Source organism: Aotus nancymaae, unplaced genomic scaffold (assembly GCF_030222135.1).
Source record: "Aotus nancymaae isolate 86718 unplaced genomic scaffold, 86718_ANA_hifiasm-v0.15.2.pri h1tg000008l, whole genome shotgun sequence".
In the NCBI taxonomy this organism is placed as follows: domain Eukaryota; kingdom Metazoa; phylum Chordata; class Mammalia; order Primates; family Aotidae; genus Aotus; species Aotus nancymaae.
The window spans coordinates 6,759,046-6,785,537 of NW_026988419.1; the positions used below are offsets into that span (position 1 = coordinate 6,759,046).

Consider the following 26,492-nt stretch of genomic DNA (forward strand, 5'->3'; position numbering starts at 1 on the left):
TTTTTATTATTATTATTTTATTTTTTTGAGACAGAGTCTCGCTCTGCCACCCCAGGCTGGAGTGCAGTGGTGCAACCTAGGCTCACTGCAGCCTCTGCCTCCCGGATTCAAGTGATTCTCTTGCCTCAGCCTCTGGAGTAGCTGGGACTGCAGGTGCATGCCACCGCGTCTGGCTTATTTTTCGTATTTTTAGTAGAGATGGGGTTTCACTATGTTGGCCAGGCAGGTCTCCATCTCCTGAGTTCAAGCAATCCTCCTGCCTTGGCCTCCCAAAGTGCAGGGATTCCAGGTATGAGCCACCACGCTTGGCCACTCCTGTGATTATTGAAGAATCACCACCTGTGGAGACCTCCTCTGTGAAGGAGGGCCTGTGGCACCTGGGCCACAGTTCTAAAATAGGGCTTAACACATGACATTGAAACTATCTGTTGCTCCTACTTGATTTTACTTGATCCTATCTGAAATTACTTGATGCTTTTACTCAAATGCAATCTCCTTAAGGACCTCTGGCTTACAAACAAGATTTACCTGTATTTCGCTCTCTGTCATATTTCAAAGGTAATACCTGTTTAATTTAAAAGTATGATGCTAAATAGGTTTTTCCGAGTCCTCCTGCCATGCTGTTTATGTGCGGCGGTGGAAGGCCACTATGCCGCAGGGAAAGGCTATGGTTCACACGGCTGTGGGATGCCCAGCCACAAGGTCAGGCCTATCTCTGCACACTTGTTTATGCGTGGAGGTTCTCACAGGGCTTGCAGTGCACCAGTGGCTTCAGGTCTCATCCCTGTGGCCCAAAGTCTTCAATTCTGAGAGTCCTTTGCCAACTTTTAAGCTGACTCTCACTCTATCTCTTCTTTGTAAAATCTGAGGACGAACCAGGGACAGCAGGAAGCCTAAAGAAGGATGGGAAAGGCCCCACGGACCCTTCTCCTTGAATCTGGCAAATGGGAGATTTTGAAAATGTTCAGTTTGGGTGTTTCAGAAGGTATTTTCTTTGTACTATCTCTCTCTTTTTTTTTGAGATGGAGTCTTGCTCTGGTGCCAGGCCGTAGTGCAGTGGCGTGATCTCGGCTTACTGCAACCTCCACCTCCTAGGTTCAAGTGATTCTCCTGCCTCAGCCTCCCAAGTAGCTGGGACTACGGGCATGCGCCACCATACTTAGCTAAATTTTATAATTTTAGTAGAGATGGGGTTTCACCATGTCTCGATTTCATGATATGCCTGCCTCAGCCTCCCAAAGTGCTGGGATTACAGGTGTGAGCCACTGTGCCCAGACTGCACCATCTCTTAAAGGATAAGCAATGGCATTAAATAAAAATGGAAAAGGGTAGAGGTCACAATTCTAACAATGATTACAATTCACATCAGGGCTTCAGAGCTGGACTTATATTGGTTGTGCAGGAAATAAATACAATAGCAAAATATTTCATATTCTTATAGGTCTATTTTAAATGTCTTGAAAGAAAATAAAGTCAGAAGTAGAATAAGCTATTTATGAAGTCAGAAGTTCCTCAGAAGGAAGTAAAGCAGAGGTGCTATAAAATTCTCCCAAAGGAATTGAGATAAACAACAACAGGGAAGTAGCCACGTGCTTGGGTCAAGCCCAAGCCAAGGATGGTATATAAAGGCGTCCCCAGCAGAAGGAGGCCTCAGACTCCCTTCACCTCTCCTGAGTCCTCCCTCCTCACTTCACCTGAGTCCTCTCTACTGACACCATGGGTTGCTGTGGCTGTGGTGGCTGTGGTGGTGGCTGCAGTGGTGGCCGCAGTGGTTGTGGTGGCTGTGGTGGTTGTGGTGGCTGTGGTGGTGGCTGCGGTGGTGGCTGTGGTGGTGGCTGCGGTGGTGGCTGCGGCGGCTGTGGTGGTTGTGGTGGTGGCTGTGGCAGCTGCACCACCTGCAGGTGCTACCGGGTGGGCTGCTGCTCCAGCTGCTGCCCCTGCTGCCGCGGCTGCTGTGGGGGCTGCTGTAGCACACCCGTGATCTGCTGCTGCCGCCGCACCTGCAGCTCATGTGGCTGTGGCTGCGGGAAGGGCTGTTGTCAGCAGAAGGGATGCTGCCAGCAAAAGTGTTGCTGCCAGAAGCAATGCTGCTGCTAGGCGGGCCCCTGGCCTCTGGGAAGGTGCTCTTTCCTGTGCTTGGATTTGTAGACTTTGTGTACTTTCATCTCCTCTGGTTCAACTAAATATTGAGTCATGTTGGCCAGGGCACGGTGGCTCCTGCCTGTGTGTCCAGCACTTTGGGAGGCCGAGGTAGATGTATCATTTGAGGTCAGGAGTTCAAGACTAGCCTGGCCAACATGGTGAAACCCTGTCTCTACTAAAAATACAAAAATTAACTGAGCATGGTGACAGGGGCTTGTAATCCCAGCTACTCAGGAGGCTGAGGCAGGAGAATCACGTGAACCCGGGAAGTGGAGGCTGCAGTGAGCCTAGATGGTGCCACTGCACTCCAGCCTGGGCATGTGATTTAATAGAAATACACCTGATTAGAAGTCAGAAGCCCAAATTCAAGTCCGTGCTCTGCCACAGCAGTTGGCCACAAACAAGTCACTCAGCCTCCCAGAGACTTGCTTATCCACCTATAAAATAATGAGGTTGAACTAAGAATTAGTAAGGAACTTTTCATTTTCACAACATTTGAATCTATTGAGATCTATTGACTTTGCAGAACTAAACTCACAGGTTCTCCAGCCCCATGCTCCGAAGATTTCTTTTATATATCTTATGCTTTAAAAAATATATACCTTGGCTATAGTGAGCATTAAAATTTGTTTTAAAAAATCACCTTTATTCCAATATGGTTCATCAGTTATAATCTGTACTGCAACAAAAACAGGCCATAACTTACCTTGCGAAAGTACAAAATTTACATTCGTGAGCTCAGTGGAATGAAATAATTATTACTCATGTATTCCATGCTTTTGAAACATTTACTATCTGTGGAAATTCTGTACTTGTATACCTGCTTATATTGGTTATATGCTCTACATTGGTTACAGCTTCTAGTGTTCCCTTATCTTCCTAAATATAATTTAATAAAACACCAGAAAAATATAGTATTTCACTGTGTTTGTTTTGATTTGTTTCTGCTGTGTTTGAAGACGGGGAGAGAGCGATGGAGCTGATGTTTGGCAACCTTGTTGCAAACTGTAGGAAGGTCGTATGAGAAAGACAAGGTAAACTCTGAATTTATTAGGGAAATGTCAGCTACTGTAATTAACACAAAAATACACGATGACTCAACACAATGAAGCAGCTTTTCCTGTTGATATGAACTACTCTGAGCAGTTTTAGGTGGGCAGAAGGGGATGCAGGTTAGGGAAGCTACTCTCCATTCAGTCATTTAGGGATCTAGGTTGAAGAAAGCACTGACATTTTCAAGACATGGCTTCTTTTTTTTTTTTTTTTTTTTTTTTTTGAGACAGAGTCTCGCTCTGTTGCCAGGCGCCAGGCTGTGGCAATCTCGGCTCACTGCAACCTCCGCCTCCCGGTTTCAAGCAATTCTCCTGCCTCAGACTCCCGAGTAGCTGGGACCACAGGCACGCATCACCACGTCCAGCTAATTTTTGTATTTTTTAGTAGAGATGGGGTTTCACCATGGTCTCGATCTCTTGACTTCCTAATCCGCCCACCTCAGCCACTGAAAATGCTGGGATTACAGGCGTAAGCCACCGTTTCCGGCCAAGACATGGCTTCTAAGATGGCTTAGTGGTCCCCAGAGTAGAAAAGAAAAGAATAGATAGCCCATCACTTCTTAAGCGCTGTGGCTTGAAAGTGACACAGCTTGTCATTGGTTGGAAGTAATCACGTGGTCCTGGCCAGGATGAGCGGCTCATGCCTGTAATCCCAGCACTTTGGGAGGCTGAGGCGGGTGGATCACCTGCGGTCAGGAGTTCGAGACCAGCTTGGTCAACATGAAGAAACCCTGTCTCTACTAAAAAATCAAAAGAAATTAGCTGCGCATGGTGGCACATGTTTGCAACCCCAGCTACCCGAGAGGCTGAGGCAAGAGAATCGCTTGGATCTGGGAGGCAGAGGTTGCAGTGAGCTGAGATTGCGCCACTGAGCTCCAGCCTGGGTGACAGAGTGAGATTCTGTCTCAAAAAAAAAAAGTAATCATATGGTCCTACTCAGTCCATAGTTAGACTGATACTTCCCAGCAACAACCTTGTCATATGATAGGGAAAGGCATACATTTCTCATGGACAGTTAGCTGTGTCTACCACATAAAGTTCATGTTCTAGTAAAACTCTTGGCTGATGTGACTGCAGTGTGTTCAGAAGGGGATGCCCTAAGGTAACTCAGGTGGGTGTTTATTAGCCATTGTATCACCTGCATTTCTCCTGGAGTAGTTAAACTGGTCCCTGGGGCAGATCGTTCTTCAAAGAAAAGTTTGTCTTTTTTTTTCTTTTTGAGATGGCGTCTCACTCTGTCACCGAGGTTGGAGTACAGCAGTGTGATTATGGCTCACTGCAACCTCCGCCTCCCAGGCTTAAGTGATCCTCCCACCTCAGCCTCTAGAGTAGCTGAGACCACAGGTTTGTGCTACCATGCTCAGCTAATTTTTTTTTTTTTTTTTCAGAAACAGAGTCTCATCATGTTGCCCAGACTGGTCTCAAACTCCTGGGTTCAAGCGATTCATCTGCCTGGCCCTCCCAAAGTGCTGGCTTTACAGGCGTGAGCCACCATGCCAAGAACAAGTTTTTCTAATACTGCTAACATTGTTCTTATTTGAATTAACCAGGTAGTTTTGATTTGTTTTTTAAAATGTTACATATCATTCTAGAATTACAACCACAAACATCATTCAGATTCTTTTAAAAGGATCTAGATATTCTAGAGAAAGTTTTCTCCTTACCATTTAAATGAGATCATAGTGGTGGCTAGCGTGAGCTGTCTTGCTCAACAGCCATTTCCATGTCCTTCTAGTATTTTTTTTTTCCTTACAGAGGAGGCTGAGATGATTAAAAATTACATTGCACAGAATCCTCTGCATCTGGCATCTGGATATTGCAACAATTAGATCAACCCTTGAGGGGTATAAAAGGCAGAAATGAGGTGATTTTCTGCTACTGTTATTTGTTGCTGCTGATAAGGAAGATTGGGGTGGAGGAGCTGAGCGTTCTGCACTGCAGCAATGTTCCCGGGTCCAGAGAGTGTCATGCAAGTTAATAACCAGTTACAGCAGCAGCTGTAGTCAAATTCAGTGTTGTGCCATTCAATCACTAACCTGTGGTGTACGGATGACAGATGACAACAGCAGCCGTAGTTCCTGGACTGCAGCCGTAGTGGGGTGTTCTTGAACTTAATCATTCCAGAGGTGGCTTCTTGATGTCCCTGCCTTTTTTTTTTTCCCAGATAGAGTCTCGCTCTTGTTGCCCAGGTTGGAGTGCAGTGGCATAATCTCAGCTCACTGTAACCTCTGCCTCCCAGGTTCAAGAGATTCTCCTGCCTCAGACTCCCCAGTAGCTGGGATTACAGGCGCCCACTTCTACGCCCGGCCAATTTTTGTACTTTTAGTAAAGACAGGGTTTCACCATGTTGGCCAGGCTGTTCTCAAACTCCTGATCTCAGGTGATTTACCCGCCTTAGCCTCCCAAAGTGCTGGGATTACAGGCGTGAGCCACCACGCCCAGGCTTCCCTTCCTTTTCCATTACATCAGAGACAGCGGCATCTCCCAGGGCCAGTTCAGCACTCATGTCCCAGCCAGTATTTTTGCAGATAAGTCTAGAGCCTGCTTTTCTAGCCCTTCCAGCAGTTTTGTACACATGATTCTCCCATTCCATCTCTTCCCAATTCCATAGCTTGAATTGCAGTTTTCTGCAACTAACTGACACTGGTACATGACATGTCCTATCTTTTCATACCAAATTCTAGCCATGCTCCAAAGCTGTGAGGAATCCTGGCTCCCAGCCTTTCTTGATGAAATCTTCCTTTTTCTGAACTCCGAGGCTTTTGTTGTTTTGGCATGCCATGTGACAAGTTATTTGCATACTTTTCTATCCTTGGTTTTAGCAACTTTTAGTTTTAGCTCTTTTGGTTGCGGAAAAATAGAAACCCACTAAAAACAGTATAAAAGGATAATAACACAGGGGCATCTCACAGAAAACAGACAGACCTTGCAATCAGTTTTCACAGGGGAGAAATCAAGATGTAAAATGCCATTGCGAAACCAAGCAGTTACCCTTTCTCTGCCACCCTCTAAAGCCGTACGATCTCCTACCTCTTCTCCCTGGATACTTCTCCTCCCTGCCCCTCCTCCTCCTTCTTGTACAGATTGCTTTCTCTGTTTCTCCCAGCAGAGTTCATGAATTCATTGTATTGTATTGTATTTTTATTATTTTTATTTCTTTTTCTATAGAAGGGTCTCACTCTGCTTGTTCAGGCTGGAGTGCGTGATCGTAGCTCACTACAACCTCCACCTTCTGGGCTCCAGCAATCCTTCTGCCTCAGCCTCTTGAGTAGCTGGGACTTTAGGTGTGTGCCACCATGCCTGGCTAAATAGTTTTTTGGACATGGGGTCTCCAGGCTGGTCTCAAACTCCTCACCTCAGATGATTGTCTCATCTCAGCCTCCCAAATCACTGCCATTACAGGTATAAGCCACTGTGCCTAGCTATTATTTTTATTTTTTTGTAAAGATAGTGTCTTGCTATGTTGCCCAGGCTGGTCTTGAACTCCTGGCCTCAAGCACTCCTCCCACCTCAGCCTCCCAAGTGGCTGTGATTACAGGTGTGAGCTACCATGCCTGGCTAAGCTCATGAATTTAAATATGGTGGAGACTTCTATGGCCGACCCAATACCCTTGGTCTCGTTCTTCTCCCCAGTGTTAATCGGGCACAGACCACTTGGAGTAAATACTACATTTCCCATGTTGCTACCTGGCTATTTTCTAGGCAATGAGATGGCTCTTTAAAAGGAAGAGCATAGGCCTTTCTCTTCCTTTATCCTTCTGTTTTGTTTATTCTTCTTGTCTTCCTTTATCCTTCTGAGTGGAGAGTAGATACAATTATTGGAGATACGGTTGTCACATTTTGAACATGAGAATGAAGAGATAAAAGAGATGGTGGATCCATGTACTGAAAGGATCTCTGAAGAAGTGGAGCTACCATTCCAACTCTTGAGTACTGTATTAGTCTGTTCTCATGCTTCTAATAGAGACATACCTGAGACTGGGTAATTTATAAAGGAAAGGAGTTTAATTGACTCACAGTTCAGCATGACTGGGGAGGCCTCAGGAAGCTTACAATCGTGGTGGAAGGGGAAGCAAACACACCCTTCTTCACATTGCAGCAGCAAAAAGAAGAACGAGCAAAAGGGAGAACACCCATTATAAAACCATCACATCTTGTGAGAACTCACTCACTCTCACTCTCAGAACAGCAGCATTGGGGTAACTGCCCCCACGATTCAATTACCTCCTACCAGGTCCCTCCCATGACACCTGGGGATTATGGGAACTACAATTCAAGACGAAATTTGGGTGGGGACACAGCCAAGGCATATCAAGTACTTACCTCTGGGCTTTGTGAATAACTTTCTATTTTAAGCCATTTTTATTTTAAATTTCTTTTTGTGTGCAGCTAAGCTTAATCTTTTTTTTTTTTTTTTTTTAAGAGATGGAGTTTCACTCTTGTTGCCCAGGCTGGATTGCAGTGGAGTGATCTCGGCTCACTGCAACCTCTGCCTCTCAGGTTCAAGTGATTCTCCTGACTCAGCCTCCCAAGTAGCTGGGATTACAGGCATGCACCACCAGGCCCAGCTAATTTTGTAGTGTTGGTAGAGATGGGGTTTCTCCATGTCATTCAGGCTGGTCTTGAACTCCTGACTTCAGGTGATCCACCAGCCTCTGCCTCCCAAAGTGCTGGGATTACAGGCATGAGCCACTGCACCCAGCCAACTAAGCTTAATCTTAACAGATACACATGCTCTCCCATTTCACGCATTTCATGCATAGTAGGGAATAACTAGTTTCTCTTGGTTTCAATTCCAAGCTCCTAGGGAGACTGGAAATACTTAGCTTCTGTATGTACTGATATTCTGATCAATAATGGCTAGAGGAGCAAAGTTCCATAACACAAATGGGATACAGAGGGTGTATGCATGTGAGTTACAGGGGGTTGTTTTCACAGAAACAGGCATGTGTGTTGGGCAGATACTAAAAAGTTGTCACATTCTTCTCTTCAGTTATAAGCTAATTCTCTTTTCAGCTTTATCCTGAAATATCTTCCCCTTTATAGCATGCAGACTAAATTTCTACATCTTTACAGAAATCTGCAGATATCCCGCCTGTAATCCCAGCACTATGGGAGGCCGAGGCAGGTGGATCACAAGGTCAAGAGATCAAGACCATCCTGGCCAACATGGTGAAATCCCGTCTCTACTGAAATACAAAAATTAGCTGGGCATGGGGACGCGCCCCTGTAGTCCCAGCTACTCAGGAGGCTGAGGCAGGAGAATTGCTTGAACCCAGGAGGTGGAGGTGGCAGTGAGCCAAGATTGTGCCACTGCACTCCAGCCTGGCGCCTGGCGACAGAGCAAGACTCAGTCTCAAAAAAAAAAAAAAAGAAATCTGCGGATACTTCCTTTTAGCCACAAATGTGAGGAGTACCAAACCCAAGTGGAAATATGTTGTGCCCACTAGCAAAAGCGTGCAACTTACTCAGTTTTCATCAAATGGCAAAGACTCTGGAAATAAGACACTTGATTCTCATAGTCAGGGGGAGTCCAGCCGATCCAATTCCCTACATATAAAATGATTACCTAAACAGTTCTTCAATTCAACATCTTATGAAGACAGCAAAAGGATTTGAAATGGCACAATCACATTCTAAGTAACTACCACCTCCCACTCATTCAAGCCACTAATAAATATATAACTTACTTATTATAATATTATATATTGTAGAATGAAATAATTTATATGACTTAGTGGGAGGGCAAATTTTAGTTGTTAATTTTTATAAAATAAAAAATACGTATTTTTAGAATATGATGTAATTGTAGTAGAAATCTCAACCATGCAGAAGTATATACACCATACAACAGAAGTGTCTCCTTTCTCTCAACCCAGCTGTAGTATTCTTTGAGTTATTCTCAGTGTTTTATGTGTTGTGTTGATAGGTGGGTGTTTTTAGTGTTTGTTTTGAAATGGAATCTCGCTCTGTCACCCAGGCTGGAGTACAGTGGCACAATCTCGGCTCATTGCAACCACTACCCTCCAGGTTCAAGCGATTCTTCTGCCTCCGTCTCCTGAGTAGCTGGGATTACAGGTGCCCACCACCACACCCAGCTAATTTTTTTTTTTTTTTTTTTTGTATTTTTAGTAGAGACAGGGTTTCGCCACATTGGCCAGGCTGGTCTCGAACTCCTGGGCTCCAGTGATCCACCCGCCTCGCCCTCCCAAAGTGCTGGGATTGCAGGGATGAGTCACCATGCCTGGCCCATATGTGGGTTATCTTTAATTCTTTGATACAAAGAGCCATTTCACTGAGGTCTAGTAACTGGACCCCCAGTCTGGAGCTAATGTTTCGGTGTCCACTACCGGGCATGCCCCTTGTACCAGGCTGTGTGCCCTCCTGCTGCTGCAGGGTGGAGCGGTGCTCCCTAAACCCACCACACCTGAGCTTTTGGCCCACACTGACTGCACCGCTGCATGCATTATCTCACCATTCCTAACAGCGCTCACTGAATCTGTGCTCTGGGCTGAGCTGGGGATTCCACAGAAGCAGAAGGAAGGTGCTGTAGAGATTAAAGCTGCCTAAAGTTCCCATCTTTTCTCCTAGACATATTGGTTTGTATTTCCACCCGCTTGAACTCAAGCATAACTGAATGACTTTTTTTGACCATTGAAATGTGAACAGAAGTGATATGGGTCGCTTCTGGGCAGAAACACAGATCCAGTAAGTGGCTCACCACGTTTTTGTACCCTGCCTCTGTAACTAACTGTGGAAGCCTCGCTCAAGATAGTGCCTCTGCCAGTCTAGGTCCTTCAGTGACTACCATGAGCACGGACCCCGTTTTGATCAGGGTGGACAGTTAGCATAAGCAAGAACTTTGTTCTTTTTTTAAATTTTTTTTAAAGACAGGGTTTTATCATATTGGTCAGGCTGGTCTCAAACTTCTGACCTCAGGTGATCCGCCCGCCTCAGCCTCCCAAAGTGCTGGGATTACAGGCATGAGCCACCGCGCCCAGCAACAAGAACTTTATTGTTGTTGTTTTTTGAAACGGAGTTTCCTTCTGTCACCCAGGTTGGAATGCAGTGATGTGATCTCAGCTCACGGCAACCTCCGCCTCCCAGGTTCAAGCTATTCTCCTGCCTCAGCCTCCTGAGTAGCTGGGATTACAGGTGTGTGCCACCACACTTGGCTACTTTTTGTTATTTTTAGTAGGGATGGGGGTTTCGCTATGTTGGCCAGACTGGTCTCGAGCTCCTGACCTCAGGGGTGATCCTCCCACCTCGGCCTCCCAAAGTGCTGGGATTACAGGCATGAGCCACCATACCCAGCCAGAACTTTTGTATTTTAAAGTCTATCCCAAATGATAGTCTTTTCTCAAGGAGCTCACAAACTAGTGGAGAGACAATGTAGAACCACGGTCTGGAGACCGTGTGAAGTGCTGTACACGGCCAAGTAAGTGTTCGAGGGCTAAAATAAAATATGATAATCTCCCCATCCAATCTCTCTCCTATTGCTGTCTTTCAGTCTGGTAGCATTAGGCAAACTTCTCACATGTCTCAGGTGGGCTATCTCCAAATGGATTAGTCTGCAACACTGGAATAATATGACATAAAAATTTTATTTTGTGTGTGTGATCATACAGCTTGAAACTAAACTCTAACATTGGGAGAAAATACTTTTCTCTGCATCTCATACTTGTTCATTTTCTTATTGAACAATTTCAAAATAAGAAACTTCCATAGCTGGTAATAATATCAACAGAACAGGAAAATATAGTTTAACTGGATATTCTTGTTTTTAGTTTTTAGAAGCCATACTAGTAAAGGAGTATATTAAAGGAGCTTATTGTAAACCCATCTTTTGTTTTTTAAGTTTTTGTTTGCGTATCTTTGTGCATAAATGTATCTCATATTTTTTTCTGCTTTCCTTCCTTCACCCCATTATAATATAAAATTATTTTCTCATTTCCCGTCATAGTCGTCATAATGTCTTATCCTATTGAACTCTGAACTATTTTCTGTGATTCCTTTTTTATTAGCGTTAAAGTTTAACCAGAAGATCGGGATAAAAGGCAACAGAGTACCATGCAAGCACGGCCACTTGGACAACGTTTCTAACGGAACCAGGGTTGAACATGACCTGCTGTGAAGGATGGACATCCTGCAATGGGTTCTCCCTGCTGGTTCTTCTGCTGTTAGGAGTAGTTCTCAATGCGATACCTCTAATTGTCAACTTAATTGAGAAAGACCAGTTTTCTCAAAACCCCATCTCTTGCTTTGAGTGGTGGTTCCCAGGAATTATAGGAGCAGGCCTGATGGTGAGTAATATTTATTTGACTTGATGTGAAGAAGGGCCTGCCTATTTCACCAAAATCCTAAAGGCTATCTTTGGGTCTTGCAGTCAGCTATATCTTGGCTTATGATACAGTTTGGAGCAGTGGTATGGCATTAATTTATATTGGTCATCAGTGAGGAGTGGTAAGTTAAGTAAAGTACACTGTGTGGTATTGGATAGAGAGCTGAGCAAAAATAAATGAATAAATAGATAGAAGTTGGCTGGGTTATTATCGCCCACATTTCTGCCCATGCAGGGCTACTCTTCCAAGCTTTATGGTTAGAGTTAGGGACCTTCCGAATTAATTCCTTCAACTTTCCTTTGCTCCATACCAGCCTCTAAGTATTTACAGAAAATGCAATAGGAGTGAGAGGTTGCTTAATATGAATGAGTAGAAACATTCCCATGCATGATAACTAGCCTGGGTGATGAGAATCATGAGGCATGAATGTTGCATTGCCTGTACCTCAAGGGAGTTGGGCTAAGAGACGTGGACTTAAAATCTTGGGTCTCTGGCCTCAGGGACTTTTTGATTCAGCTATTCTATAGATCCCAGGACATCGAACTTGTTGAATAGTTTGATTGATTGTTACCAGGTCTATCCTTGTTGAATCTTCAGCAGAGCAGTGCAGTATGGAACTCCTGAATATAACTGATCATGAATCACCTGAGGAACTTGCAATAGTCAGATGTATAGATGTTCTCCTGAGAATTCTGATGCAGTAGGCCTGGGTAGGACCCATTTGTATAGGGAAAACTGCTTTCAAATCTGGCAGAATACCTCAGCTATGGTTCTGCCTCCAATATATCACTGCAAGCAAATAATTTATCCTATGGTTTTGTTTCCATATTTGTTAAATGGGGATGTGGATGAAGTTGATAATTCAGCATCCAAGAGGTTTGTTTTTGTTTGTTATGTCACTAAGGGGTTTACTTAGTGCCAGAAATGTGTGTGTGTGTGTGTGTGTGTGTGTGTGTGTCAGAGAGATAGCAAGTTGTAAGGACTGATTTTATCAGTGTTTTAGAGATAATAAAACACGGAGGTGACCGTTGTTGTTAAACTTTTTTTTAACTTTTAAGTTCAGGGGTACATGTGCAGGTTCGTTACATAGGTAAACGTGTGTCATGGGGGTTTGTTGTACAGATTATTTCATCACCCAGGTATTAAGCCTAGCACCCATTAGTTATGTTGTCTGATCCTCTCCCTCCTCCCACCCTCCACCCTCTAATAGGCCCCAGTGTGTGTTGTTCCCTTTTATATGTTCATGTGTTCTCATCATTTACCTCCCACTTATAAATGAGAACATGCAGTTTTTGGTTTTCTGTTCATGCATTAGTTTGTTAAGGATAATGGCCTCCAGCTCCAACCATGTCCCTGCAAAGGACATGATCTCATTCCTTTTTTATAGCTGTGGAAGTGATTTTAAAAGAAATTCAGGACATGGTTTTCTACCTGAATCACTGATTGTTAGTTATGATCAGTTACTGCTGCTGGTCTTATCCCCAGATTTACAAAAACACACTTCCTTTATGGTCACAAGGAATCTATTCCTCTGCTTTAGGTAGAAAGGTCTAACTAAAGAAAAAGCTTTTGGAAAGTTTTGGACTATTTCTTCACACTGCCACAAATGCTCTCTTCCAGGCTGAGAGACAGAAAACACATTGCAACTCAACAGCATGAAGCAACCATACATCCGTGTGTCTGTTTTCTCCCCTGTAGAAGGCTTCTCTCTACTTGAGTAGTAGAAGCCTCTTTTGCATTTGCTTATATACCAGAAGCCAGGAGCAGCTGGCTGAGCATAACTTAACGACAGCAATTTCCATGAATCTCCTAAGAGTTCCTGAGTTAAGAGTATCCACTTAGAATAACTCATGCAGCTTTAGAAATAAATTGGCTCTGCCACAAATCCCATGAGATAAAAAAAAAAATTGTGTTAACATTAAAGGAGCCTGAAGTGGCGATGACACACACCTATATCCTATGTATAATTTTAGGATGGTGGTGGGTGTGGTGGGGAGAGTAGAGACAGAGAAAGACAGAGGCAGACAGAAAAACGTGTCTTCATTTGCTGGCCATCTGCCAAGGGCCATCTACTGGGTTCATGCATTACCTTGTTATCTCATTTAGTCTCTATAATAATCTGTGCATTTATTATTACTTATATTTTACAGACCAGCAAACAGAAAGTTAGGAATATTAACAAGGTCACATAATGGGTGTGAAACCCAATTCCAGATTTATCTGATGTCAAAACTCTGTTTTTCCACCAGTGCTAGTTCCAGAGTCCTCAACACCTGTCTCAGGGCTGCCAGAGGTGAAAGATATAATCCATAAATGAATGCATAAAGTCAAGTGACCAGGAAACTGAATCACAGAAAGATTATAGAAACTTACGGAACAGTTTCAGAGAATCTGAACTTCCTTGTTCTACAGCTAAATTTACTTTATTATCCTTAGTATTATCAAAAGATATCAACACCAGACTATCTCTATTATTCAGTATTATAGAATGTCATTAAAGCATCAAAGAACTCTTTGAAAAGTCCAACGTGAACTTTATAGATAGAGGCTATGCCCATAAGCAAACAGGTGGGTGGTAAAAAGGGCTCAGACTACAGGTATAATTTCATAATCCTTGGATATATAGAGAACGTGGAAGAAAGTCTTTTTCAAAGGGATTTATTAACATGTCCTTTACAATACCCATGAAAATACTCACTAGTTCAAAATATCGAACTTTCAATATACTTGTAACTACATAAAAAAGTTAATAGAGAAGAAATCATTGCCTGTGATAAGCACTTTGGTCATAGTTCTTGAAATCTTTCCAAAATTACTGTGGTGTTTCAAATTAGTAATGTTATCAAAAGTGAGATTTTACAAGAAGTAGGTAATCATATAAACAATGGAATTCATTATTGATTACTTCATTAAATATATTCATTTTGTGGCTTCATGACTTACCTAAAACAGAGGTGAACTTTTCATCTTCCAAAACCATGACTAAGTAAAAATATGACATACTTAATTATCTTTAACTTTAAATGGAAAAATCGATACAAATGTTATTTGTTCAAGTATTTTTTTAATCTCAAAATGTTTTCTTGAAAAAATACAAACAGAAAGGCCATTTTATTTTCTATGAGGTTAATTGGAAGTCTGATCTTAACCATGCTTATTTATTAAGTTCACTTATTAGCTAATAGTAACTCATCAAAGTCAGTTATTAAAATCTTAATAGAGAACAAATTGTTGAAAGTTAAACAGAGGAGAAAATACTATGCATGACAAACATTTGTAAAATATAGTTTTGTGGGTTTTCTGCTTTTAGTTTTTTTGATTTTTTGGTCGTTATTGTTTTTGAGACAAGGTGGTGCTCTGTCACCCAGGCTAGAATGCAGTGCTGTGAGCACGCCTCACTGCAACCTCAACCTCCTGGGAGCAAGTGATCCTTCCACTTCAGCCTTCTAAGTAGCTGGGACTATAGCCATGCACCACGATGCCTAGCTTATCTTAAATTTTTTTTTTTTTTTTTGTGGCCAGGTGTGGTATCTCATGCCTGTAATCCTAGCACCTTGAAAGGCTGAGGTGGGAAGATCACCTGAGGTCGTGAGTTCAAGACCAGACTAGCCAACATAGAGAAACTCATTTCTACTAAAAAATACAAAAATTAGCTGAGCATGGTGGTGCATGCCTGTAATCCCAGCTACTCAGGAGGCTGAGACAGGAGAGTTGCTTGAACCTGGAGGTGGAGATTGCAGAGAGCCAAGATCATGCCACTGCACTCCAGCCTGGGCAACAGTGCAAGACTTTGTCTTAAAAAAAAAAAAGTGTTTTTTATTTTATTTATTTATTTTTGTAGATAGGGTCTCACTATGTTGTTCAAGTTGGACTCAAACTCCTGGGCTCAAGCAATCCTCCTGTCTTGGCCTCCCAAATTGCCAGAATTACAGGCATGAGCCACCATGCCTGGCTGCAAAGTATGTTTTGATATTTGTGATGAGCTAAGACTTTGTGTGTTACTCTCATGTTACTCTCATGTTCAAGTTCTTAGAGGACTCCCAAAAGTCTGAACTTCATCACAGAATTTTTAATGTTCTAAAGTTCTGTACTTTATTTGTAAAATCATGTAACTTCTTCTCTTTTTTTTTTTTTTTGAGACAGTCTCACTCTGTCCCCCAGGCTGGAGTGCAGTGGTGCAATCTCAACTCACTGCAACCTCCACCTCCCAGGTTCAAGCAATTCTCCTGCCTCAGCCTCCTGAGTAGCTGGGATTACAGGCATGTGTCACCTTGCCTGGCCAATTTTTGCATTTTTTAAAACAGAAACGAGTTTCACCATGTTGGTCAGCCTGGTCTTGAACTGCTGACCTTGTGATCCACCTGCCTTGGCCTCCCAAATTGTTGGGATTACAGGCATGAGCCCCATGCCCAGCTCCTCATACAACTTCTAAGACTAAATAAAATTATGGGTTTCTGTAAGAAAAAATGAACAATATTACTTTTCTTTGTAAAAACAAAAGCCTAGGAGGAATTTTAATTTTACAAAAACTCAGGCATTCAAATATGCTTAGGAAATGAAGAGAAAGTGTGTTCTCATAATTACTCATTTTGGCAGGAGATTATCTGGAAAATTTATATATAATTCAGACACACACACACACCATTCACATTTTCAGTGTCTGTCCTCTAAAGAGCCCCTCCAATTTCCAGAGCTCTGAATGGGAAAGCGGTTGAAACCACAGTGAGTTGTCAAATTACCAGTAACAGCATTACACAGATGTGTTAACATGGCTTGAAGTGAATGGGGTGGTGATTTATACACTATAAGTAATTGTCCCTTTATAAAACCACTTTGCAAGCGAATCATGGAAGGAAATATTTAGCAACTCTGAAATAAACTTATCTTAAAGAAAATTAGCAGAGTTAAGTTTGCATCAACAAGGAAAATAAAATAATTTATCCATTTAAGTCATAATGTAAATCCACTTTTTTTTGAGACTGGGTCTTGCTTTGTCATTTAGGCTGGAGTACACTGGAACTTTCTTTTAAAAGAATCATTAATTTTCTAAATCTGTGGCTGGCAAACCTTTTCTGTAGATATTCAGTGAATATTTTAGGTTTACAAATCTGCCTCTTCCACAAAATTTAACTCTACTGCTGGTGCACAAAAGTAGCCATAGACAATATGTAAATAAATGGATGTGATGGTGTTCCAATAAAACTTTATTTACAAGAAAGAGGTGGTGGCCATCATTTGCCAGTTTCCATTCTAAATGATTTGTCCTGTAAGCTCAGAAGGCAGTATAGCTTATATGCACAATAAAAGATGTTTAGTGAATGAATACTGACACCTATTTGGGAGCTAAAATTTCTTTTCCCTTTTCTTCTAGGCTTTCAGCTATGCACCAAGGTGGCTGGGCAGCCATATACATGTGGCCTCTAAATAAGAAGGGTGGTGGTATTCAAGGCAGTGTGTAAGCAAAGCTTGCTAACAATACAAAGTGACATGGAGGCAGTCCATCATCCGATGGAATGAATTTGTTTAGGAAAGCTGCCTTGTAAAGAGGCATAAACTTTAAACTTGTGCTGAAAGAATAAAGGCAGATGTGGCCTTGGATAAATGAATCAGAGAGGGAGCAATTGGAAGGACAAAGAGATGGGCAAGGGTGAAGGCAGCAGGGAAGATGAGAACGAACAAACTCTAGGTAGGAATGAGGGAGAATTGCAAGACTTGAGTCAGTGTGGAATAGGGATTAAGAGTTCCGGCCGAGCACAGAGGCTCACCTGTAATCTCAACACTTTAGAAGACCGAGGCGAGCGGATCATTTGAGCCCAGGAATTTGAGACCAGCCTGGGCAACATGGCAAAAACTCCGTCTCTACAAAAAAAATCCCCCAAAATGAAATAAATATAGTAGGGCGTGATGGCATGCACCTGTAGTCCCAGCTACTCGGGAGGCTGAGGTGGGAGGATCACTTGAGTGCTGACGCTGAGGCTGCAGTGAACCGTGATCATGCCACTGCACTTTAGCCTGGGTGACAGCATGAGACCCTGTCAAAAAAAACCAACCAACCAAACAAACAAACAAACAAAAAATGTCTGGGCTGTGCACCCTAAATGACTAGTTCTGAATCCCAACTCTTCTACTTTCTTAGACAAATTCCTCAAACATTTTATGCCTCAGTTTCCTCACTGGTAAAATGGGAATAGTACTAGCACCTACCTCATAAAATCATTATGAGGATGGAATAAACTAAAGCATTCAAGCGCCTGTAACAGTGCCTGGCATGTAGTCAGAGCTCGGGAAAATGTTAGAGAGTGGGAGTAGGCGACAGAAAAACCTCTCAAGGGCAGCTGTGCTGAGATGGTAAAAAAACCTACGGCTAAAATTTCTCAAGTGGAAGGAAATAATTTACATTCCACCCCTCAATGATACAAAACTCCTTCCAGTAAGAATTTCTAGTCATAGCTGCTGCCTAGATATTACTAAAAATTGAAACCCAAGTCCTGAGAACATGGTGTTCTTACTTACAGCTTTCCTTGGCAACATGTATATCCCTGAAGACATATTGCGATCTATAGATTTCTGAGCATCAGTGTAAAGTGAGATCATTACATATCATGGATATAGGAAGAGAAAGGAGAAAATGGAACCAAAAATAATTCTCAAATATAAGCTTGGGGGAACCAGCAAGACAGCGGGGATCCTGGGAAAAGAAAGGCGAGTGGGAGCGGGTGGTGACGGAATGACTTGTTCCCAACTGCCAGACAAATGAAACCATCAATTTCTTTTCTGGAGGTTTGCCAGACTAATTCATCCAATTTATGGGAAATTGGGCCAGGCGTGATGGCTCATATCTTCAGTTCCAGCACCTTAGGGGGACAAGGCAGGAGGTTTTCTTGAGGCAGGAGTTCAGGACCAATCTGGGCAACAGAGCGAGATCTTGTCTCTACAAAAATATTTTTTAAATTAGCCAGGTGTTGGCCGGGGCTGTGGTTCACGCCTGTAATCCCAGCACTTTGGGAGGCTGAGGCGGGTGGATCACCTGAGGTCAGGAGTTTGAGACCAGCCTGACCAACATGGTGAACCCCTGTCTCTACTAAAAACACAAAAAATTAGCTGGGTGTCATGGTGGGCACCTATAATCCCAGCTATTTGGGAAGCTGAGGCAGGAGAATCACTTGAATCTGAGAGGTGGAAGTTGCAGTGAGCTGAGATCATGCCATTGTACTTCAGCCTGGGCAACAAGAGCAAAACTCCATCTCAAAAAAAAAAGCCAGATGTGGTGGCCAATACCTGTGGTCCTAGCTACTCAGGAGGCTGAGACAGGAGGATTCTTTAAGCCCAGGAGTTTGCAGCTACATTGAGCTTTTGCACTCCAGCCTGGGTGACAGAGAACTCGACTCTTTAAACTTTAAACAAAAAAAGAAGGGAAAAAAATAGGAAAGGAGTTTAGCTGATGCAACCAATTCATCAGAAACATTTCTTCCAAAAATAATATATAAATAAATCATCCTAATCTATTTAAAATCCAATTCTCTGCAGATGACTCAGAGCAAACTAAGAATGTAGAGAGAAGATTTCAAAACTGCTGTCTTGAATTTCCCTGTTCCCACTACTGCTTTTAATCTCTATGGTCGAAACTGGGATGACAAGGTTCACAAAACCACGGATATTGCCAAATTTCCTTTTCGTTCTTTCAGCCTTGATTTCCCACAACTGGTGGTAAATGGAAGGTGATGATGACGACTAGTTTTTCTTCTGATGAGAAGTAATAATAATCATCTTTCCTGTTCATGTCATTTCCAGGTCATTCCAGCAACAACAATGTCCTTGGCAGCAAGAAAAAGAGCGTGCTGCAACAGCAGAACTGGAGTAAGTACGGAGCAGTCGGCGTGGAAGCAGAAGGGCATCAACCATTACCGCTAGCTAAGCAAAGCCACACTGAGTCATTTACATCTAGAGAATCACAGTGGGGCTCCACTGACCGGGCAGCACCTTAGAAATATGCTATTTTTATTGATTAATTTAGAGACAGGGTCTTGCTCTGTTACCCAGACTGGAATGCAGTGGTGTGATCTCAGCTCACTGCAACCTCTGCCTCCCAGGTTCAAGCGATTCTCTTGCCTCAGCATCCTGAGTAGCTGGGATTACAGGCAGGCACAACCACACCCAGCTAATTTTTGTATTTTTAGTAGAAATGGGGTTTTGCCATGTTGGTCATGCTGTTCTCAAACTCCTGACCTCAAGTGATCTTCCCATCTTGGCATCCTAAAGTGCTGGGATTATAGGTGTGAGCCACCATGCCTGGCCTGGAACAGGTTATTTAGGATGATTACACAGAAATAGAAAAAGTGGGTCAGGCACAGTGGCTCACACCTGTAATCCTAGAACTTTGGCAGGTTGATATGGGTGGATCACCTGAGGTCAGGAGTTCAAGACCAGCCTGGCCAACATGGTGAAACTCTGTCTCTACTAAAAATACAAACATTTGCTGGGTGTGGTGGCATGCACCTGTAATCCCAGCTACTCAGGAGGCTGAGGCAGGAGAATCACTTGAACCTTGGAGGCAGAAGTTGCAGTGAGCTGATATCACACCACTGCACTCCAGCCTGGGTGACAAAGTGAGACCCGATCTCAGGGAAAAAAAAGAAAGAAAGAAAGAAAAGGAAAGAAAGAAAGATGAAAGAAAGAAAGATGAAAGAAAGAAAGAAAAGAAAGAAGGAAAGAAAGAAAAGAAAAAGTGGAAAAAGTGAGAAGGGTTTTTTTTTGTTGTTATTCCATAAACTTTTAGCATTAGCGTCAGCCTTCTGTCCCTTCCTCAGTCTTCGGTGGATTATTCTTTCCTCAGTCTAAAGGTTTTCAAAGAAAGGAGAGTCATAAGTCACACCCACAGCTGTAATCAATTTCATGATACTCAGGTGTGATTTTTTGTGGCATGTATAAAACACTCAGGGAAAATGTACTCAGTTCTCTCATGCAATGACAGACTGGTTTGCTAAGATTAGAATGACAACTGCCCTTATCCAGTTAAATTAAAGGAGCTGCCAGGTTTCCCCCTCCCTGCCCCAAACATTTAATGCCTACCCACTATGTATAGAGTCATAACTAAGTTAAAAGTAAATTAATATTCATTAACCTAAGTGTCAATCTGCTCAGAACATTTTCAGCTATGCTGTTTTCATTTAATTCTCTCTAAACCCTTAAGTGGGAAAAAGTAAGGTGTCTGTTTTATTGATGAAGAAACAGATGCTCAGAGAAAGTTAATAATTTTTGTCAGTGTAGCACACTGGATAAGTGGATTTTTATCCAAACCCACTGGACCACCCTAAAATTCGCAATCTTTATTTATGCCATGAACGTGACTATTAAGCAACATAAGGTCTCTCACAATTCCTTATGGAAGGGGGTAGATTGAAAGCAAGCAGTCACAGTAAATCTGCTTGGCTGAGCTTCAGGTTTCAAAGCAATGGTTCTCAGATGGTTGGGAGCATTGGCCAGGCGTGGTGGCTCACCATGTTGGCCAGGCTGGTCTTGAACACTTTACCTCAAGTGATCCACATGCCTTGGCCTCCCAAAGTGCTGAGATTACAGGTGTGAATCGCCACCCCTGGCCCCATCTATCTTTTAGAGAGTGTAATCAAATAGCCGAGACTTTGCCCTCTGTCTTTTTGTATCATTTATACCTAATCGAACTGTGATCTTAAGATCTAGGATTTTAGGGTGACTAGATAAAAAAAAGACTGCATATGCTCCTGAAACTTGAAACAGATCAATAATGTGTAATAACATGTGCAAATGGTTCTACTTTGTTTTTCAGATGTTTCTTTCATCACTTTTCAGTGTAATCACGATCATTGGTGCTGGGTATTGCGTTGCAATATCCACCCTGGCTCTCTTAGAAGGTCCTCTCATGTGTAATTCTCAAGTCAACAGTACTGCCAATTGTAAATTTTCATTGAGAAACATCAGGTGAGTAACCTGATTTTCACTGGCTTACAGTCTTACACAGTTAAACTAGTTTGATTAGACTAATGCAGTACTGAAACAATGCCATGTTTTTATTTGATGCAACTGCTGGGACAAACAGATTCTTAGGAATTAATGCCAGTTAGCACAACCCCACACAGAAATGGAGGAAGCACTAGATTTACAATGCTCTCAAAGGGCCCGTAGATATTGTCTTAAAGGACTAGTCAATCTCAAATGGCTTATGCTTGTCTTTTAAAAATCTACAGTTACCTATGTGTATGTACATTAAAAAATTCTGGAGATTTACACTAGAAACTAAACTTTTATGCTTGGAGAATGGAAATAGAGAATGCACTAGGAGAGTGAAGAGAATATTTACTTTCAACACTTCTGAACTAATTAAAATTGTAAACCATGAGTAAATAATACATTTACAATTTTAAAAATTCAATAAAAACACAATAAATAAAATGCAGAGCCTTGCCTGTAGGCCCTAAATAGAACAGAGCAGCCAGTAGATTCATACAGACATACTATAAATATACTGCATGCAGGGAATGAATCAAAAATTTGTTGTGTAATAACAAATAATACTGGAGATTTACATGTACTTAGTAAGTGGCTCATCTTAGTCTCTTAAGATCATTCTGTGACTGAATCTAGACACAATTTGTAAAAACTGGAAGGAAAAAACAATCTAATCCATTAGTGATCTATATAGACTGCTCAGTTTAGCAAATAACCAGAATTTACTTTTGTAGTTATGTAAAAAAATTGTCTTTCTCCTTTTCCCTTACCTTGCTACATTAAAAAAGAAAAGTTCCTCAGAATTTATGTAGCATATTTGTTTTAAATCAAAACCCAAGGAAGGCCGGGCACAGTGGCTCATGCCTGTAATCCCAATACTTTGGGAGGCCAAGGCGGGTGGTTCACTTGAGGTCAGGAGTTCGAGACCAGCTGGCCAACACGGTGAAACGCCATCACTACTAAAAATACAAAAATTAGCCATGCGTGGTGGCACATGCCTCTAGTCCCAGCTACTCAGGAGGCTGAGGCAGGAGAATTGCTAGAACCTGGGAGGTGGAGGTTGCAGTGAGCCAAGATCAAACCACTGCACTCCAGCTTGGGTGACAGAGTGAGACTCCTCTGTCTCAAAAACAAAGCTAGGGAAAGTCTCTTTATGGATAGACTTAAAGTAAAAGGTTAAAGATTTCTACCACAGATGCTATGTACATTAAATCCTCAGGGAATGAAAGCCCACAATGTACTAGGCGCCAGGCTCTAAGCTCTGCAGATAACAGCACTCAGATATTCTCAGTCTAGCTGGGGAGATGAGCTAGGCTAGCCAAGTTACAAGAGAGGGATCCTTGGCTTGCTACATGTTTCACAAGACACACTCACCTTCCATGTGCTGAAAATACTGTTGTTTTCCCAGGTTGAATGTCAGTTGCTGGTATCCAGCAATGTAAACTCCCTAAGAACATTCTACCTTACTCTACAATAAACAAACAAACAAACATCTTGAGATAGATGTGTTAGGGCTAAAAGTTTCTCATTTTCCACAGCCCTGTTAAGAACAGGCACATCACTTTGACATATTTAAAATGTCTTTTGTGAATAAAAGTTGTATATCTGGTTGAAGAGCAGAGACAACACTGCAGTTCCGCACTAAGAACTGAGCTCATTGAAAGGGTGGCGGGGAGGCTCCTTAGTTTTCATATCTGGCAAGTAGAAGAATATCTGAATAAATGAAATAAATAGGCTGAACCATGAAAAACTTTTGACATTCAACTCTTTCTGACATCTAAAAACAGCAATTTTATACGGTTCAACCTAAGAGAAGATGTACTATAGAGATGCTTGTTAAATGATGGGCTATATAAGAAAAAGTTTTAGAACTAGTAGAGTATGGACATATGCTCAGAAACCTCTGTTACCATTTCTGGGCACACTATTTCAAAAGTACATTCTGTTTTACTAGTTCTTTTATAGGCATAATGCTACTTTCCTTTGATCGGTGATACTTGTAAATATCTGATTTTTATCTTTTGCTTTTCAGTTACATTCATCCAGAATCCTTCGACTTGCAGTGGTTCTTCAATGACTCTTGTGTACCTCCTACTGGCTTCAATAACCCCACCAGTAACGACATCACGGCCAGTGGCTGGAGAGCAGCTAGTTTGCACTTCAATTCTGAAGAAAACAAACACAGGCTTATCCACTTCTCAGTATTTGTAGGTCTCTTGCTTGTTGGAATTCTGGAGCTCCTGTTTGGGCTCAGTCAGATAGTCATTGGTTTTCTTGGCTGTCTGTGCGGAGTCTCTAAGCGAAGAAGTCAAATTGTGTAGTTAAATGGGAATAAAATGTAAGCATCAGTAGTTTGAGTAATTTGAGAAGTACACTTGTTTTCAAAGTCATCTTTCAGGGGACTTAAAAACTCAACCTTTCACATAGAAAGCATGTTGTAAAGGCATAACGCTTTCATACTGATGGTTGATTTGGGAAAGGTGGAGAGAATTTTCAATTAGTTTTGTATCATGCTATTCAAATTTTTCACCGCTTCATTCTTTGTGTGTGGAGAAGGGAGGGAAGACGAGAAGGAATAGAAGTCATTCTGAAAATAAAAGTATGAGACCTTTTATTTTGACAGGATCTCTAAAAAGGCTGGAGTGCAGTGGTACCATCTCAGCTCACTGCAGCCTCAACTTCCTGGGTTCAGGTGATTCTCCCACCTCAGCCTCCCTAGTAATTGAGACTACAGGCACATGCCATTACACCAAGCTAATTTTTGTATTTTTAATAGAGATGGGCTTTTGCCATGTTGCCCAGGCTGGTCTCGAACTCCTGGACTCAAGTCATCTGCCTGCCTCAGCCTCCTAAAGTGCTGCAATTACAGGCGTGAGCCACCGTGCCCAAAGTACAAGACCTTTTTATTGTATTTCTTTAAGGAACAAATATATAACTTGAATGTTATCAAGTCTTTAGATCTAATTCTCAGCTTGCAGGAAACACTCAGATGAATCCAAAAAGTGGGTCAGTAGACAAAGAATGGCCCTATTTTCAACAAGAAAATGTTATAAAAGAAAAATATTTTTAAGGAAACTGTTCCAGATTAAGAGAATAGAGACATGTGTCAGCTAAACACATGTAAACTTTGTCAGAGATAAAGGGAAGAATATGTAGAATTGGATTAGATGTTATTAAGGAATTATTAATTTTGGTAGGTCTGATAATGGTTTTATATTATACAGGCTGAGTATCCCTCATCCAAAATGACTGAGATCAGAGGTGTTTTAGCTTTCAAATTTTTTTGGATTTTGGAATTATGCATATAATAATGAGATATCTTGGGGATGGGATGCAAGTCTAACCACCAAATTCATTTATGTCTTATACATACTTTACACACCTGGCCTGAAGGTAATTGCACACAATATTTTAAATAGGTTTGTGCATGAAACAAAGTTTTGACTGCAACTCATCACATGAGGTCAGGTGTGTAATTTTCCACTTGTGATGTTACGTTAGTAGCTCAAAAAGTTTTGGATCTTGGAGCATTTTGGATTTTGAATTTTTGGGTTAGTGATGCTCAACCTGTATACAAAAATGCCTTTTTTTTTTTTTTTTTAAAGAAATGCCTATTTATACATTTGGTGAGAAAATAAGTTTAAAAATACTTCAACCAAAACTGTGAAGCAATGGAAAAATGTTTACTGTTATATTTAAGTGATAGGTACATGGCAATTCATTATACTCTTCTATTTTCCTATGTTTACATTGTTCATTAATTAAAAAACAATACCTAGAAAAACTTAAGTCTTTCAAAAGCTGTTTTCTATATGTGCCGATCTTTAAAAAACAGGATAACAAGTGTATTTATCACATTAAAATGTTATAAAACAACAAAACTAAAAATCTAAAATTTTCCGAATGTTATTTCCATATTTTATTTCAATTGTTTATGTTCATTGGGCTTAAGGTTCTAGAAATAATTTACAGTACCTATATTATAGCTGCCTAAATATAATAACATCAGGAGCTTATAAGCCTTTTTTTCTGAACATTTACTGTATAAAAACATTCTCCCTACACCCCTACAAATACTTATTTGTCCTTAAGGCCTAGCTTAAATATCTCCTACTTGAGGAAGGCTTCCCAGTGTTCAAGATTCAATAAACCAAGTTAGCACTTACCCAAGCCTCTGTTATCATACGCTGTCATAATGTAACACAATGTGTTTGTACATCCATCACTACAGTATTTAGAAGCACAGGAATCACAGTTCTTAATCAGCACTCTCTGATTCAAGGCCTTAGCAAGGCCTCTTGTTTCCCCATCCCCAGCCCCATTCCTACCCTGACCTGCCTTATCTCCGGCAGAATCCTCTCTAACCTTGACTTCAGCACAAATACCACTTTTTCTGAGAGGCTATTCCTAACCATCTAATGAAAACTAGGTACTCTTTTCCCATGCTTTCATTTACAGCATTTATCAAAATGATGACTGCATTTTCATTTGTGCTTCCTTCTTAAATTTCAAGGTCTCTCATTAGACCATAAGCTCCAGGGGTACAGAAACATGTTTATTCCCTCCTGGTATCAACAGTACTTAGTACAGTGCCTGGTACAAAGCAGAAACACTGTACTTAGTTGAATGAATTAATGAATCCTGCACTTAGTTGAATGAATTAATAAATCCTATCTTCAGTACCCAGTTTTTAGTGAAGACTAAATACTTATTAAATGAACTGTCAAACTGCTAATAGTGTCATTTTTAATGTTAAGTATTTATGTGTGAAAAAGTGTTAAGAAAAAATGACTGTTTATTGGTAGCACGTACATTCAGAATCAGGAATGATAGTGATGCTGAACAACCTGACTGCATGCGTGGCTGAGATATCACTGTGACATCTTTGCTCTTTGCTTTCTGATGGTTCTGTGTACACAAACTTTGTTTCATTCACATAATTTGAAATACTGTATAAAATTATCTTTAGGTTATG

General features: G+C 41.6%; 2 protein-coding genes across 2 annotated transcripts; both read left to right on the forward strand.

Moving 5' to 3' along the window:
- The first annotated feature begins 1,716 nt into the window (after positions 1–1,716).
- LOC135273574 (small cysteine and glycine repeat-containing protein 8-like) lies at positions 1,717–2,097 on the forward strand. The gene has a single exon (XM_064372755.1). The coding sequence runs from the start codon at positions 1,717–1,719 to the stop codon at positions 2,095–2,097; it is 381 nt and encodes a 126-aa protein (XP_064228825.1).
- Positions 2,098–11,275: 9,178 nt separating this feature from the next.
- Positions 11,276–25,417, forward strand: TM4SF20 (transmembrane 4 L six family member 20). Its single transcript, XM_012446366.3, has 4 exons — positions 11,276–11,497; positions 19,328–19,393; positions 21,339–21,490; positions 23,550–25,417. Exons 1-4 carry the CDS (start codon positions 11,315–11,317, stop codon positions 23,836–23,838), a joined length of 690 nt encoding a protein of 229 aa, XP_012301789.1. The 5' UTR covers positions 11,276–11,314; the 3' UTR covers positions 23,839–25,417.
- Positions 25,418–26,492: the final 1,075 nt, after the last annotated feature.